The sequence below is a fragment of the Mchenga conophoros genome, linkage group LG20, assembly GCF_057382185.1.
Source record: "Mchenga conophoros isolate Kocher_MC1m ecotype Shallow Benthic linkage group LG20, M_conophoros_male_GT1.1, whole genome shotgun sequence".
In the NCBI taxonomy this organism is placed as follows: Eukaryota; Metazoa; Chordata; class Actinopteri; order Cichliformes; family Cichlidae; genus Mchenga; species Mchenga conophoros.
Genome location: NC_140545.1, coordinates 34335784 through 34348270, shown reverse-complemented (window position 1 = coordinate 34348270; position 12487 = coordinate 34335784). Strand labels below are relative to the sequence as shown.

Below are 12487 nucleotides of genomic sequence, written 5' to 3'. Positions count from 1 at the left end.
ATCTCTCTCCAAACAATATTGACTGAACCGGCAGCAAAAGAAGATCCAAACTGCGCTTCACATAAACATCGTCATGAATTCACTCTGACTTTTGCTGTTTTGCTTCCACCAGGATAAAATCACACTTCATGCACAGCTCTCTCTCTCTCAGTACTTCAAGAAGTTTCCCGTCTAAAAGTCTGTTTTCTGCATTATTCACTTGCTTGTTACGCACAAGTTGTTTACAGCCTGTCGGCCCCTGGTTTGTTTTTTTTTCTTTTACTTACTTCCAAAAAGAAAACCTAATTTCTGTCGTTCAACAGGCTGCTGAACAAATGTAAACTTTTTACATTTATGCAAAATTGCAAAACTCTCAGCTGTGTCTGTAATCAAACCTCTGTAACTTTGCTCTGCTTCACGTCAGCAGCATCAGGTCACGTTCATATGTTGATTAATGGTTTTCCTCCGTTTTTGATCGACTGCAGAATATTTGTATAAAATCTCAGGCCAGGAAAATCTCCTTCATGTTTTTCTGTTTCATCCTCAGCTACTTTGACACAAAGGCCTCTGCTGTGATGCTCACACCTTTGATAAAGTCTCACAAGTCTCAGCTTTCTTTTTATAAATATAAAAATATGGAAATGTACTGATGCATGATCAGAATTATAATATTTCTGACTGTCTGAGGCAAAATTTCCCCGATTCAAATCTAATTGAATGGGCCGTTTAGAACCACCACTTCATCTAACCCCACTAACTGCATGTCTTTGGACTGCGAGAGGAAGCTGGAGAACCCAAAGGGACCAGTGCTAATCACCATCCCACCGTGCTACCTGCTTCTGACAAATTAAAAAACAAATTAATCAATTTAAATTTACGAGTATTAATTTCTGTTATGTTTGTTTCTCATAGCATTTTACTTGCATATGAAACAGCAGGTATTTGTGTCTGTTTATGTCCATCTTGTACATACAGTGTATGGTCTCAGCCCGCTGGTTCATACTGTAAACATCAACCTTTATTTACAAAAAAAACGAAAAATCACAAATGTAGTTCCATTTTTATAAAGCTCCTAAAAGCTGCTCTCTGTTCTATCATTATAAACAGTAGGAAAAGGACTATAAGGGACTATTTACAGCGGCGTATTAAACCACATTTGGTCTCGTAGACAGAACCGTGTGAGTGGGTCTGAATTAAAGTTTGCAGTCTTTGGACACTGGAGGAACGAGATATATCAGCTCTGATACAAAGCTATTACCTGTTTGAGTTTCCCGATGGTGTCCCCGTGCTCCTCCCTCTGCTTCTCCACCTCCACCAGCTGCTGCTTCAGTTTCTCCATCTCTGACTGCTTCTCCTGCAGGACACAAAGCGACACATCAGGATTTCGTTCAGCAGCTCAAACATCTGGAGGAGAAATGCGGCGAAAAACATTTAAACAAGCTACATTTGCACCTCCAGCGATGCCCCCATGCTCTTAATCCATCTGACACAGAGATTAATTTGAAAAAGGAAACTGCTTTTAATTCCCTTCTAATCTTCTGCCGCTAATTAATTTGACTAAAATCTACATTAAAAACATCTGCAGGCTGTAGCCGCTCACCTGACAGAGGGAGGGGGAAATGTCATTCTGGAGGAAAACAAGAGTCTGTTAATTCCCTGTAACGTCTTACACCTCTATCAACAGCTCACCACGTGGTGGGAGAGAAGCTCTGAGACTTTACTGAGATGTATGACATTATTTATTTAAAAAAAAAAATCACAAATAATAATAAAAACTCTAAACTGCAGGTTTTAAACTCATTTTGTAAGAAAACTTGTTTATTCTTTGCTTTCTTACAGGATGCTACTGTAAATAAAAATATGCCATTGATGACCTGCCAGCTGTTCCCTCTTCATTGCAGCACACAGATGTTTTAGACATAAGGGCACTGACACAGTTTTTCATACTCGATTTAATTGCATTAGTTATTTTGGAAGATTGGAAACAGTTTCTCAAATACAGAAATTTACAAGAAGTACAGCATGTGGACAAAAACCCTGAGCCACCTACACATTACACCTGCAGGAGCTGCTCGACCACAGAGACCCTTGGCATGAAGCTCCCGGTGCAAAGCTTTTGTGCTGATGTTAAAGCCAGAGGAGGCTTGGAGCTCTGCAGCTACTGAGTCAGCAGAGCGCTGGAGACTCTTCATCATTTTGGTTGATGGCTCCCCTTGGTAGCTTTCTGTGGTCGGCCACTTTTGAAATAACACCACTGACAGCTGATCGTGGAACATCTGGGACTGAAGAAACTTCACAAACTGTTTTGCAACAGTGGCATCCTGTTACGGTACCACTCCTAACTTCAGCAGGATCTTAAGAGTGACCCATTCTTTTACAAAAGAAAGCAGACTTCATGGCTAAGTGTTTGATTTTACACATCTGTAGCAATGGGAATTAAAACACCTGAATTCCAGGATTAAGCCTTGTGGAATAAGAGATAAGACTTGCATTTAAATACCTGCTTCTCCAGCCTCTATAATTTTGACTTAATTTCTTCCAAACTATCATTTTTTTTATTATAACTGTGTGCATCAGGTGAACATATTACAAGATATAATTTATAACATCGGAAAAAATGTATTTTCATGCAGATGATTAGATATGGTGAACAGCGTTTACAAACAGAATGCTTCGAGCAGTTTGAGTGATTTAAATTTGTAAAATCAGGCTGCAGGACTCGTGTGCTTTAAGGTTTATGAACAATCAGCTATTTTTTTCAGCATGTTCTGATGTAACTGGAGAGAACAGGGTGAACTGATTATTTTTAATTTGCCATTTAACGTTCGGTTTAACAAACCTTAGCATTGATGTTCAGGAACGAAGACAGGAAACGACATGTGACGGCTGAAACTCAAACCCCCGACACGTGGAGCACCTGCCCGGGACCTGACCTGCCCTCTAATTAGACTTCTTCCATCATTAATTAACTTTTCCTATTAAGTTTCCTCACTCTGGTTTCAGTACCAGGCTGTTATCCAGCAGATAAAACACACACGCACACGCAGACAAACTAATCAGTGCAGCAGGTCTCTGAGGAGAGACTTTCTCACAGACGTATACACGATCACCGTGGTCATCTAATCTGCTGAAAGGGCTCGTTACTGATAACCAATAATTACGCTCATCAGTAATGAGAATTATTATTGGTTATGAGACTCGAATGGTAACCACATATGGAGCTTGTCGCGAAATCAATCAATGTAGAGCAGTGAGACAAACCACGGAGGCCCCAGAGAAGTGCAATCAAACGATGAGTTTATTAACAGCCCGGAGAAAACATCAGCCTATGTCTTCTGACCAAAATACATGTTGTGGACACTTATAAAGCAGTGGGGTACACGCCCCCCCATGGCGTCAATGACAGATTAAAATAGGTTCCAGACATTAGTCACAGTTAATGGTACATCTTTAATGCCTATAAACAGACATAGAACTTCTCTTTTCTATAACACCTTCCATACAAGGTAATAAACTTCAAGCCCTCAGGGTCTCTGGGGCTAATTATTGACTCTGATCGTCTGTTACCAAGTAGAATAAAATATATTAAGACACCAAATGAGTTAAGGCCGCAGGCCTGACACATTCCTAGATTATATGTGTTATATGTACTGTAAGCATGCATTGCAGTTATCCTTCTATGTTCTGGTTTCCCTCAGCATGTATCACCTGGACAGTCACGCCAGTGAAGCTTAAGACCCTTAATGAACCGAACATCAACTCGAAATAAGCACAAATATGCAATGTGTATAAAATACTTCTAACCGTACTTGTAATAAAAGTTAACATAGTGGAAGGATCCTCAAATGAACATCTTCAATAAACAACTGTAATGCAGTATCAATACTGTGAGAAATATTATTAGATGAAATAATGCTGTAAAGAATGTTATTAATGAAATTATAATGATGCAGATTATATGGCAGCATTTCTGTATCTCCACAAGCTGTAGCCACAATCAGACTGTGTTAATATTTGGGTCTTTACTCCTTTCAGTTAGTCTTTGTGGAGTTCTGTACACTAAGTGTGTTTATATCCACTGCAGGAATCAGAGCAGGTGGCAAGCGCTCTCCTTTCAGTCTTTGTTTTAGCTGCAAATTACATTTAGTGTTTATGTTTGGATTATTTGAACTTGTACGCAGCCTGGCGGCCCATCACATCACCTTACATCAATAACAACAAACATCTGCAACGTTTAAAAATCTCAGCATCTTTTGTCTGTTTAGTGGAGCCATTTCATTTACAAAACTCTTCTAGAAACAGTGTTGACAGAGCTAATCCAGTGCTTCTTAATACTGACAGTGTGTCACAGTGACCAATTACAGCAGCGCGGTCCAAAAAGCGCCCTCCATCCATCCTCGTTTCACAACAGAGATGTCTGTAAACACTGCAAACAAAATCAATCAGCTTCAAGACTGGAAACAAACACCACCGCGTCGAGCGGTATCCACTCGTCGCACGCTGTAAACAAAGCCTCGTCTTTGTGCTGTGAGTGCACGACGACGACGGGTCAGTGTGGAAACGAGAATCACGGCGCTGAACAACAAGCTGAACTCCGTCCTGCTGACAGATGGCGTGAAGCGTTCAGGGTGTCTGCAGCAGACTGTCAGCGTTCACATGAGCCGCCTCCACTCTGATCGGCTGTTAACACAGCTTAACCTCTCCAAGTTACCATGGAGACAACTACGCTTTAATTAGAAACGTTTTCAATTAGAGCGCACACACAAACGTACATGCCTACACGCACTGTGTGCCTGTCTACACACACGCACACAAGTGTTGATATTTATAGAGGCGCCTTCTGAAACGTCTTGTTCTGGACGCGGATGCTCCGTCTTCACCTGAGCTGCAGTTTAACATTCAGAAATGATTTCAAGCCTCCGTAGAAGCTTCAAAAGTGCAACTGTTAAGAGGTCACAATTACTGAAAAAATTGTCTATGCATTTGATTTTTCTAGGCTGAAATACTACAATTCTTATCAGCAGGCCGTTCTAAAGCTCCCTGAAAGATTTCAGTTGATCAGAAAGGCCACAGTCTGAGTACTGACAGGAACCAGAAAGAGAGATCATATTTCTCCTGCATTAGCTCATCTTTATTGGCTTCCTGTTAGATCCAGAATTTAATTTACAATACTTCTTCTCACATACAAAGGCATGAATGATCAAGCGCCACCATCTCACATCACATCGCTCTCAGACTGCAGCCTTGCCTGTGCTCTGTGGATGGAGGCAGAGCCTTCAGTTGTTCCTGTACATTTGGGAGACGAGATTCTCTCAACTTTTCAGAAACAGGCGTCAAACTTTCCTTTTTGATAAAACTTTTAGGTAGGGCTGGATCAGCTGACCCTCAACCATCCCTTAGTCCTGCTCATGGCCCAAGAAACACTTAGCACTTTTCTCCACATCCACTCTCCATGGATATTATATCCCACTACTGCAAGCCCTCATCTTGTGCCTTTTCTCTCCTGTAGTTTATATTTTGTTCTCAGCTTTCTATCCCTTTTGTTCCTGTTTTCCCCCTCACCGCTTGACTGATCATAGTACATGGCTGCCCAGCCCTGAGCCTGGTTCTGCTGGGGGTTGCTCATAGAGGTTGGTCTGACTGATGGGGTCTTCTCTCCTATATTGGAGTTCAGGCTTCTTAATCTAACTAAAGCACCTTGACATGACTGCTGTTGTGAATTGGAGCTTTACTATATAAATAAGACTGAACTAAAGTGAATAACTATTAAACCAGCTACAGATTCTGTATCATTTCATCTCATTCTGCACAGAAATGTAACTGATTCTCTGACAAATTAAATGTGTGCTGATTAGCACGAGTCATTAATTAAACTGCATATGTCTCACCAGATTATCAATGTTTCATGCAGTCATGGGGACCAAAAAAAAAAAAAAATCACAGAGGAAAGCATCACTTGTGGAAACACTACAGAGCACACTAACACATGAAAAATTATGATAAATCCTCTGTCCCAGTGCATGCTGGGAAGCAATCACACAAATCATTGCACGGTTCTCTGATGCACCACTGCTGTGTGTCTCAGAGAGCAGGTTTAGCTGAGCCCGGCTCTGCAGTTATATCTGCATTTCAAACCTCTGAAGCCCGTCAGATCTCCGTAACTGAACAGCAGGTTTGCGACATCGCTGTGAAGTGATTGAAGCGATTGTCTTACTACAGGCTGTGCACTAATGCAGGAGGCCAATCACTGCACGTATGCACACAGGAATCCAGTTTAAAACCGTTGCATACATGGTGTGTGTATTCTGGGTCCATGAGACCAACACGCTGGGATAAATAGCACAATATCTCCTAGAAGAAAATATCCATAATAACTACTAAGATGGGAAATTGTATTTTTATAGTTCACAGGTGTGCAGCAGGCAGTTTGGGTTTGATATCATCTCATCCACATTACTGCTCAGCAGTTTAGTCGAGGAGTTCAACTGATTAGATAAAATAAATGCAAATGGAGCAAAATGTTAAACACAGCTCACTGTATTCATTACTTTTCTTGTTACAAATCCTCCATTTGGAGTTTAGAGAGACATGATTATTCTACCAGACAGGCTACAGGAGGAAACGTAATGTTATGCAAAGGAACGGTTATGCAGTGGGTTATGATAAACACAGTTTACTGATGATAAACAGAAAAACTGACACAGTGCCTGAAAATTGACCTAACGCCTGTCAAAGGTGTGATGGTTGGATATAAGGAGCTTTTCTTGTCCGTCATTTCAATCGAGTGACTTTTATACATGTTTGTAACTCCACCCCAAGATGATCTTCCTCAACTGTGCTGAACATAAAGAAGCGACATCTATAAAATGTTGAGTGAAGACAGTCTCGGCATCTTTTCAGCATCTTTTTCCTGAGGCGAAGTAGAGACGGAGGTGAAACTGTCAGAGCTGATTACTGCTGCTGAGTTTAAGTCACTTCTACAGGATCTGTTAATCAATGTTTCTGTGCTCGCTTTAATGTGTGTAATCTCATCAAGTGTGACAGTCATCGTCTGTTGTCTGCTTTTGTTCTTATAACACCGGCTTTCATTCTGTGCTCACAGAAAACACATTACTCTTCTCAGTGACACCTTTACCTGATTAAATAAAACAAAATGAAAGTGTGTGTGTGTGTGTGTGTACCTCCAGCTGAAGTTTGTGTTCTTTCCACAGCTGCTTGATTTCCTCCTGATGTTGCAGATTGTTCTTCTCTATATTCTCCTGCTCGCATCAGCAGACAGATAAAGTACAGTCAGTCACAGAGGAACACTTGGAATCAAAGGAACTCAGAATCTGCTCAGCCGAGAAGCTAAAAACTGTAAATGTTGGCATTTTCACTTTAAAATAATGATGCAAATGTGCAAACTCGACCTTTAAACTACGGAGGATTTGGAGGACGAATTGGCGGAAAAGTACCGCTGGTTTATAGGGTGACCAGCCAGCACTCAGCAGATACTGACCTCAGCCTCTTTGAGCCGTCTCTCGAACCATCCTTTGGCTCCCTCCATGGACTGGACCTGACTCAGCAGCTCCTCCACTCGGGGCTGTAAACCCTCCAGCTCCTTCGTCCGAGCCTGAAAACTCACAAAGCGTATCGTGAACTTGTGCGATAACGACTCTGCTGCTCGTGTTATACGAGACATCTGGAAGACACACATCAGGAGTTTTCTTTTGTCTCCTTACCCACTTTCACCTCCTGCGTGCCTCTTTACCTTTTCATCTCTAAGCTGCTGTCGGATTTCTTCCTCAGAGCGATTCTTGTCTTCATGAAGTCCTCTGAGCTCCTTCTCGTATCGAGCCCTCACTGCAAGAACCTGAAAGAGAGGAGGAGACAGAAGAAGAAAATGAGTCAGGGAATACAGAGAAGAGACAAAAGCAAAAAGAATTCACTAAATCTGATGAAAATTTGTGGCTTTTCTTTATTTTTGCACATTTTAAAAACTAAAAACCACACAAACAAAAACAGATCAGCGATAATTCAAAGCAAAGAAACTATATAGAGAAACCAAACAAAGAAGACATGAAAACTGTGATGGATAAAAGCCATTAAAAGCAGCAGATCCATGGCCACTCGCCTCTTTCTCGTGCTGCAGTTTGAGGTCTGACAGCGCCTCCTTGTGGTCAGACTTTTCCTGGTTCAGCTGCATGGCCATCTCATCCAGCATGGCCTTCCTCTTCTCTGCTGTCTGCTCACACACAAACAGGTGTAAGTGTGTTTACTGGTTCAGCTGGTTTGTGTACAGACACCATGTGGCACTCTGTGTGTTGTTGTTGTTTATGTGTGTACCTTCTTAGCCTCGTCCAGCTCTCTCAGCAGTCTATCCTTCTCTTGTCCTTCTTCGGTTAACTGCTCCAACAACTTCCTGTTGGCAAAACTCGACTCCTGAAGGACGTAAAGTGAGAGAAGCAGGAAGCCACGTGTAAACAAACAGCTGGAGAGTCGTTTATATCGGCAGAACGAGCTGAGATAAAACCCAAAGGTTAAACAAACCACTGTTTAATCTACCTGCAGCTGGGAGTTGAGGTCATCCCTCTGAGCCAGCAGATTCTCCTGTTCAGTTCGTCTCTGCTGCAGTTCGCCCGTCAGCGCCTCCTGCTGCTCTCGCAACAGGTTCATTTCCTGCGTCTTCACCGTTTGGATCTACAAACACATTTCAAACACTTTATTTCTCTTTACAGTGTTCACTTTAATTCCTGAACGACTCTTTGCAGTACCTGTCCAACTTAAACACGTACATGTACAAGAATGTCCTGGACAGATAACAACTGCCAGAAAATATTAGATAGAAAAGAATGATGACGACAGATGATTAAGATGAAGCAGAGAACAGTAAATGACCACAGGTTAAATAAGATGTAAGTTGTAGCATTAAATCATTTGGCCTTTTAGGTATAACAATGGCATGAACCCCCACACACAGATCATTTATCTACATATAGATCCATGTCGGAGGTCCATCTCTATAGGTCACCCACATCAGCTGACCCTCTTTTATATCCCTTCAGGCTGTAGGATTACACCCTTTGGAGCCACCACGGTGATGGCTGTCTAAGCAGACTCTAGAGTTTGTGCCACTGCACACTTCTGATTGGTAGCAGCCTAGCTGCAATTTTCAGCTACTAATTCTGATTAAACTGGTGGTGATTTCCAAAAATCCATTTGCTTACTGTAAGGTATTTCAAAACATTCATTTCAGTTTTTTAAACATAACATTGTCCAGTTCAGAGAGCGAACTAGCCGGCATTAGTAAGACCCAAAGCAGTGAATCTGATAAATACATTTTAATTTCCAGTTTCTTTGACAGCAGTCATGCTCTCATGTTCTAAAGCAGCACAGCTCCACACGGCCAGGTTTGGTGTGAACATCAGTGTGTGTGTGTGTGTGTGTGTGTGTGTGTGTGTGTGTGTGTGGGTCTCAGAGGAAACACAAAAAACATTTTACTACCATCACAAAGTTCCTGGGAGAAAAATGTTTTTGTGTTATTTTGATTTCTAGTCAGAATATTCACGTGTACAGCACAGTGACTTTAAGTGAGAAGAGTGTAAATGTATACTTTGGCTTTACAAACCACACAAAGATTTGTGTAAGTCAGCACATGGATTGTTTCGTCTGAGAACAGAGGATGAAGCATTTGGAGCGTCTCCTGAGTCCAGGTTTCTAAGTTTAAGAACGTATTTAATCCTACAGTGCGTTTTGTATCGGACTTAATGATTTCACCGGCTTAACTGTTCTTTGCAATTTTCCGTTCTAAATCAATCTTCCAGTTTGAGGCTAACGTGGAACATCAGAGCACTTTAACTGTTGCTGGCTCATGAAACCATGCTCGTCAGTGTTCAGGACTGTCGTCAGCGACAGTGTTTGTTCACTGACGGTACGGACATCATAAATCCCGCCCCTTCTTATTTTTTTTAGTTAAAGTGGTGACACTGAGGAGTGCAGCGATTTTTTAAAGCTCAACTATTTTCAACTTGTTACTCGTTTATGAACAACAAGTGCACCAACTCAGTCCTGCAGTTTCTTATGGACGTGACGAAAAGTGCCAACGTAAACACCAATGATGATCATGAGACCTTTTCTTTAGTTTATGACGACACAAACAAGAGTCACAGGACACAAATTATACTTAAGTAAAAATTTTGTATTTGTATGAATAATCCGGTGAGGTCTATGTCATGGACAATGGCAAAAGGCCTAATCTTTACCTCTGAGGCCCAACAGTATGCCATCAGAATATGCAACTTTTACTTTGAAAAAGTATTTCTCCAAGTCTTGGGATTTGGGTGGAAAAAGTCTGACTGAAAAATCAAACACTATTTAGAGTTTTTCTTTCTAAAAAGCATTTAAGACATCAAAAGGTGAAGATGTTGCCCTCCAAGTAACCTGAAAACCTAACATATAACACAGTTGGTTCCTGATTTATTCTCCAAAATAAAGTGTTTCAGAATGACGACAAAGAACAACACGAACAGATCTAATCAGGCCAAAGGTCGTACATTTCATCAAATATATATCTTGCTAGACACAAACAAAGAAAGCAACATGGACCATGGATGTGAACCCTAATGAGCTACAGCTGAGGTTACTGACCTCCTCCAGCATCAACATTTTCATTACATAAATCAGAATTAAAGCAGGAACCTGCTGGAAAGCAGGAAAAACTGATCATCGTGATTACTTTGAGGAGCTCCAACCAACTAATCTCAGTCACTGTAACCAGTCACTCTACTTAGGCTTCTGGTTCAGGACATCAACACATTCTACTCAGCATACACAGTCATGTTATTTTATTTTTAAGGGGATCAATCTTTAAAAAAAAGCCTCTAGAAAAGATTCTAGGAATCAAAGTTCATTTCAGGACCTCAATCTAATGCTAAACTCTACATGAGGAGTCAGGAAATAATTACCTGTTCAAGAGCGCACAGATTAGTCCTCAGAGCACTGTTCTCCTGCAACACGTGTTCCACACTGACATTAAAGACAGCTGCTACAATAAACAAACAGGTTCTAGATACTCTCTCTAAAAAAGCTATTCTAGATTAACTCCACCTACCATCATTAGTTGGGCAGCCCTCACAGATCTATCATCTAGTTTCCTGCAAGCGCTTTGAATTTTACACTTGCACAAAAGATTTAATGTAAGCCTCTCTAAAGTGTTCTGTTGTTAGCACTCGGTGCAGCAGTATGTAGTTTAGTTTTCAAGAGTCACATTAGTCCAGAAAAACAAGCTACGGTTAGGGTCCTAGATGAGGGCTCTACTCTAGGGTCAAGCGTGCACAGATCAGTCCCCAGAGCACTGTTCTCCTACAAGGTGAGTTACAGTTTGATAGTGTGTGAGTAAAGTGTTCTGGATGATCCTGTTCAGGGTCAGATTTACAAAACCTCACGTGAAATGACATCAATTACAAAAAACAGTAAGTGGTTCAAACCAGCGTTTTGAGGTCAGAATTATATAAAACATTAAACTTCTTTCTGATTGGGCTGTCTGTCTTTAACCTGTAACCAGTAAATGAAGCTATTAAACAGCTGAAGCTGAATGCGCGGAGCATGACACGCTTTTCTTTGCATTAACACAGCCTGATCCAGTGTTCCATATTATACATATACACATATACACTGAACAAAAATATAAACGCAACACTTTTGTTTTTGCTCCCATTCCCCATGGGATGGACGTAGAGACCTAAAATTCATTCCAGATACACAATATAACCATCCCTCCCAAACAGTGGTCACAAATCAGTCCAAATGTGTGGTAGTGGGCACATCTGCTATATTGAGATAATCCATCCCACCTCACAGGTGTGCCACATCAGGATGCTGATCTGACATCATGAGTAGTGCACAGGTGTACCTCAGACTGCCCACAACAAAAGGCCACCCTGGAATGTGCAGTTTTGTCTCACAGCAAAATGCCACAGATGCCACAAGCAATGAGGGAGCGTGCAATTGGCATGCTGACAGCAGGAATGTCAACCAGATCTGTCGCCCGTGCATTGAATGTTCATTTCTCAACCATAAGCCATCTCCACAGGCGTTTCAGAGAATATGGCAGCACATCCAACCGGCCTCACAACCGCAGACCTCGTGTAACCACACCAGCCCAGGACCTCCACATCCAGCAGGTTCACCTCCAAGATCGTCTGAGACCAGCCACCCAGACAGCTGCTGGAACAATTGGTTTGCACAACCAAACAATTTCTGCACAAACTGTCAGAAACCGTCTCAGGGACGCTCAACTGCATGCCCGTCGTCCTCATCGCGGTCTTGACCTGACTCCAGCTCGTCGCCGTAACAGACTTGTGTGGGCAAATGCTCACATTCGATGGCGTCTGGCACGTTGGAGAGGTGTGCGCTTCACGGATGAATCATGGTTCACATTGTTCAGGGCAGATGGCAGCTGAGAATGTCCCAGTTCTTGCATGGCCAGCATACTCACCGGACATGTCACCCATTGAGCATGTTCGGGATG

General features: G+C 41.8%; 1 protein-coding gene across 3 annotated transcripts in view; it reads right to left on the bottom strand.

Moving 5' to 3' along the window:
- Window positions 1-12487, bottom strand: part of gripap1 (GRIP1 associated protein 1) — a 46049-nt gene that overhangs the window by 18919 nt on the left and 14643 nt on the right. For all 3 annotated transcript variants that reach the window (XM_085260959.1, XM_085260960.1, XM_085260961.1), the window contains 7 exons: window positions 8524-8658; window positions 8305-8400; window positions 8093-8203; window positions 7730-7831; window positions 7478-7591; window positions 7161-7238; window positions 1238-1333 (listed from right to left, as the gene is read on the bottom strand). In XM_085260959.1, the coding sequence (XP_085117085.1) occupies window positions 1238-1333; window positions 7161-7238; window positions 7478-7591; window positions 7730-7831; window positions 8093-8203; window positions 8305-8400; window positions 8524-8658 (732 nt within the window). The remainder of the gene's footprint in view (window positions 1-1237; window positions 1334-7160; window positions 7239-7477; window positions 7592-7729; window positions 7832-8092; window positions 8204-8304; window positions 8401-8523; window positions 8659-12487) is intronic.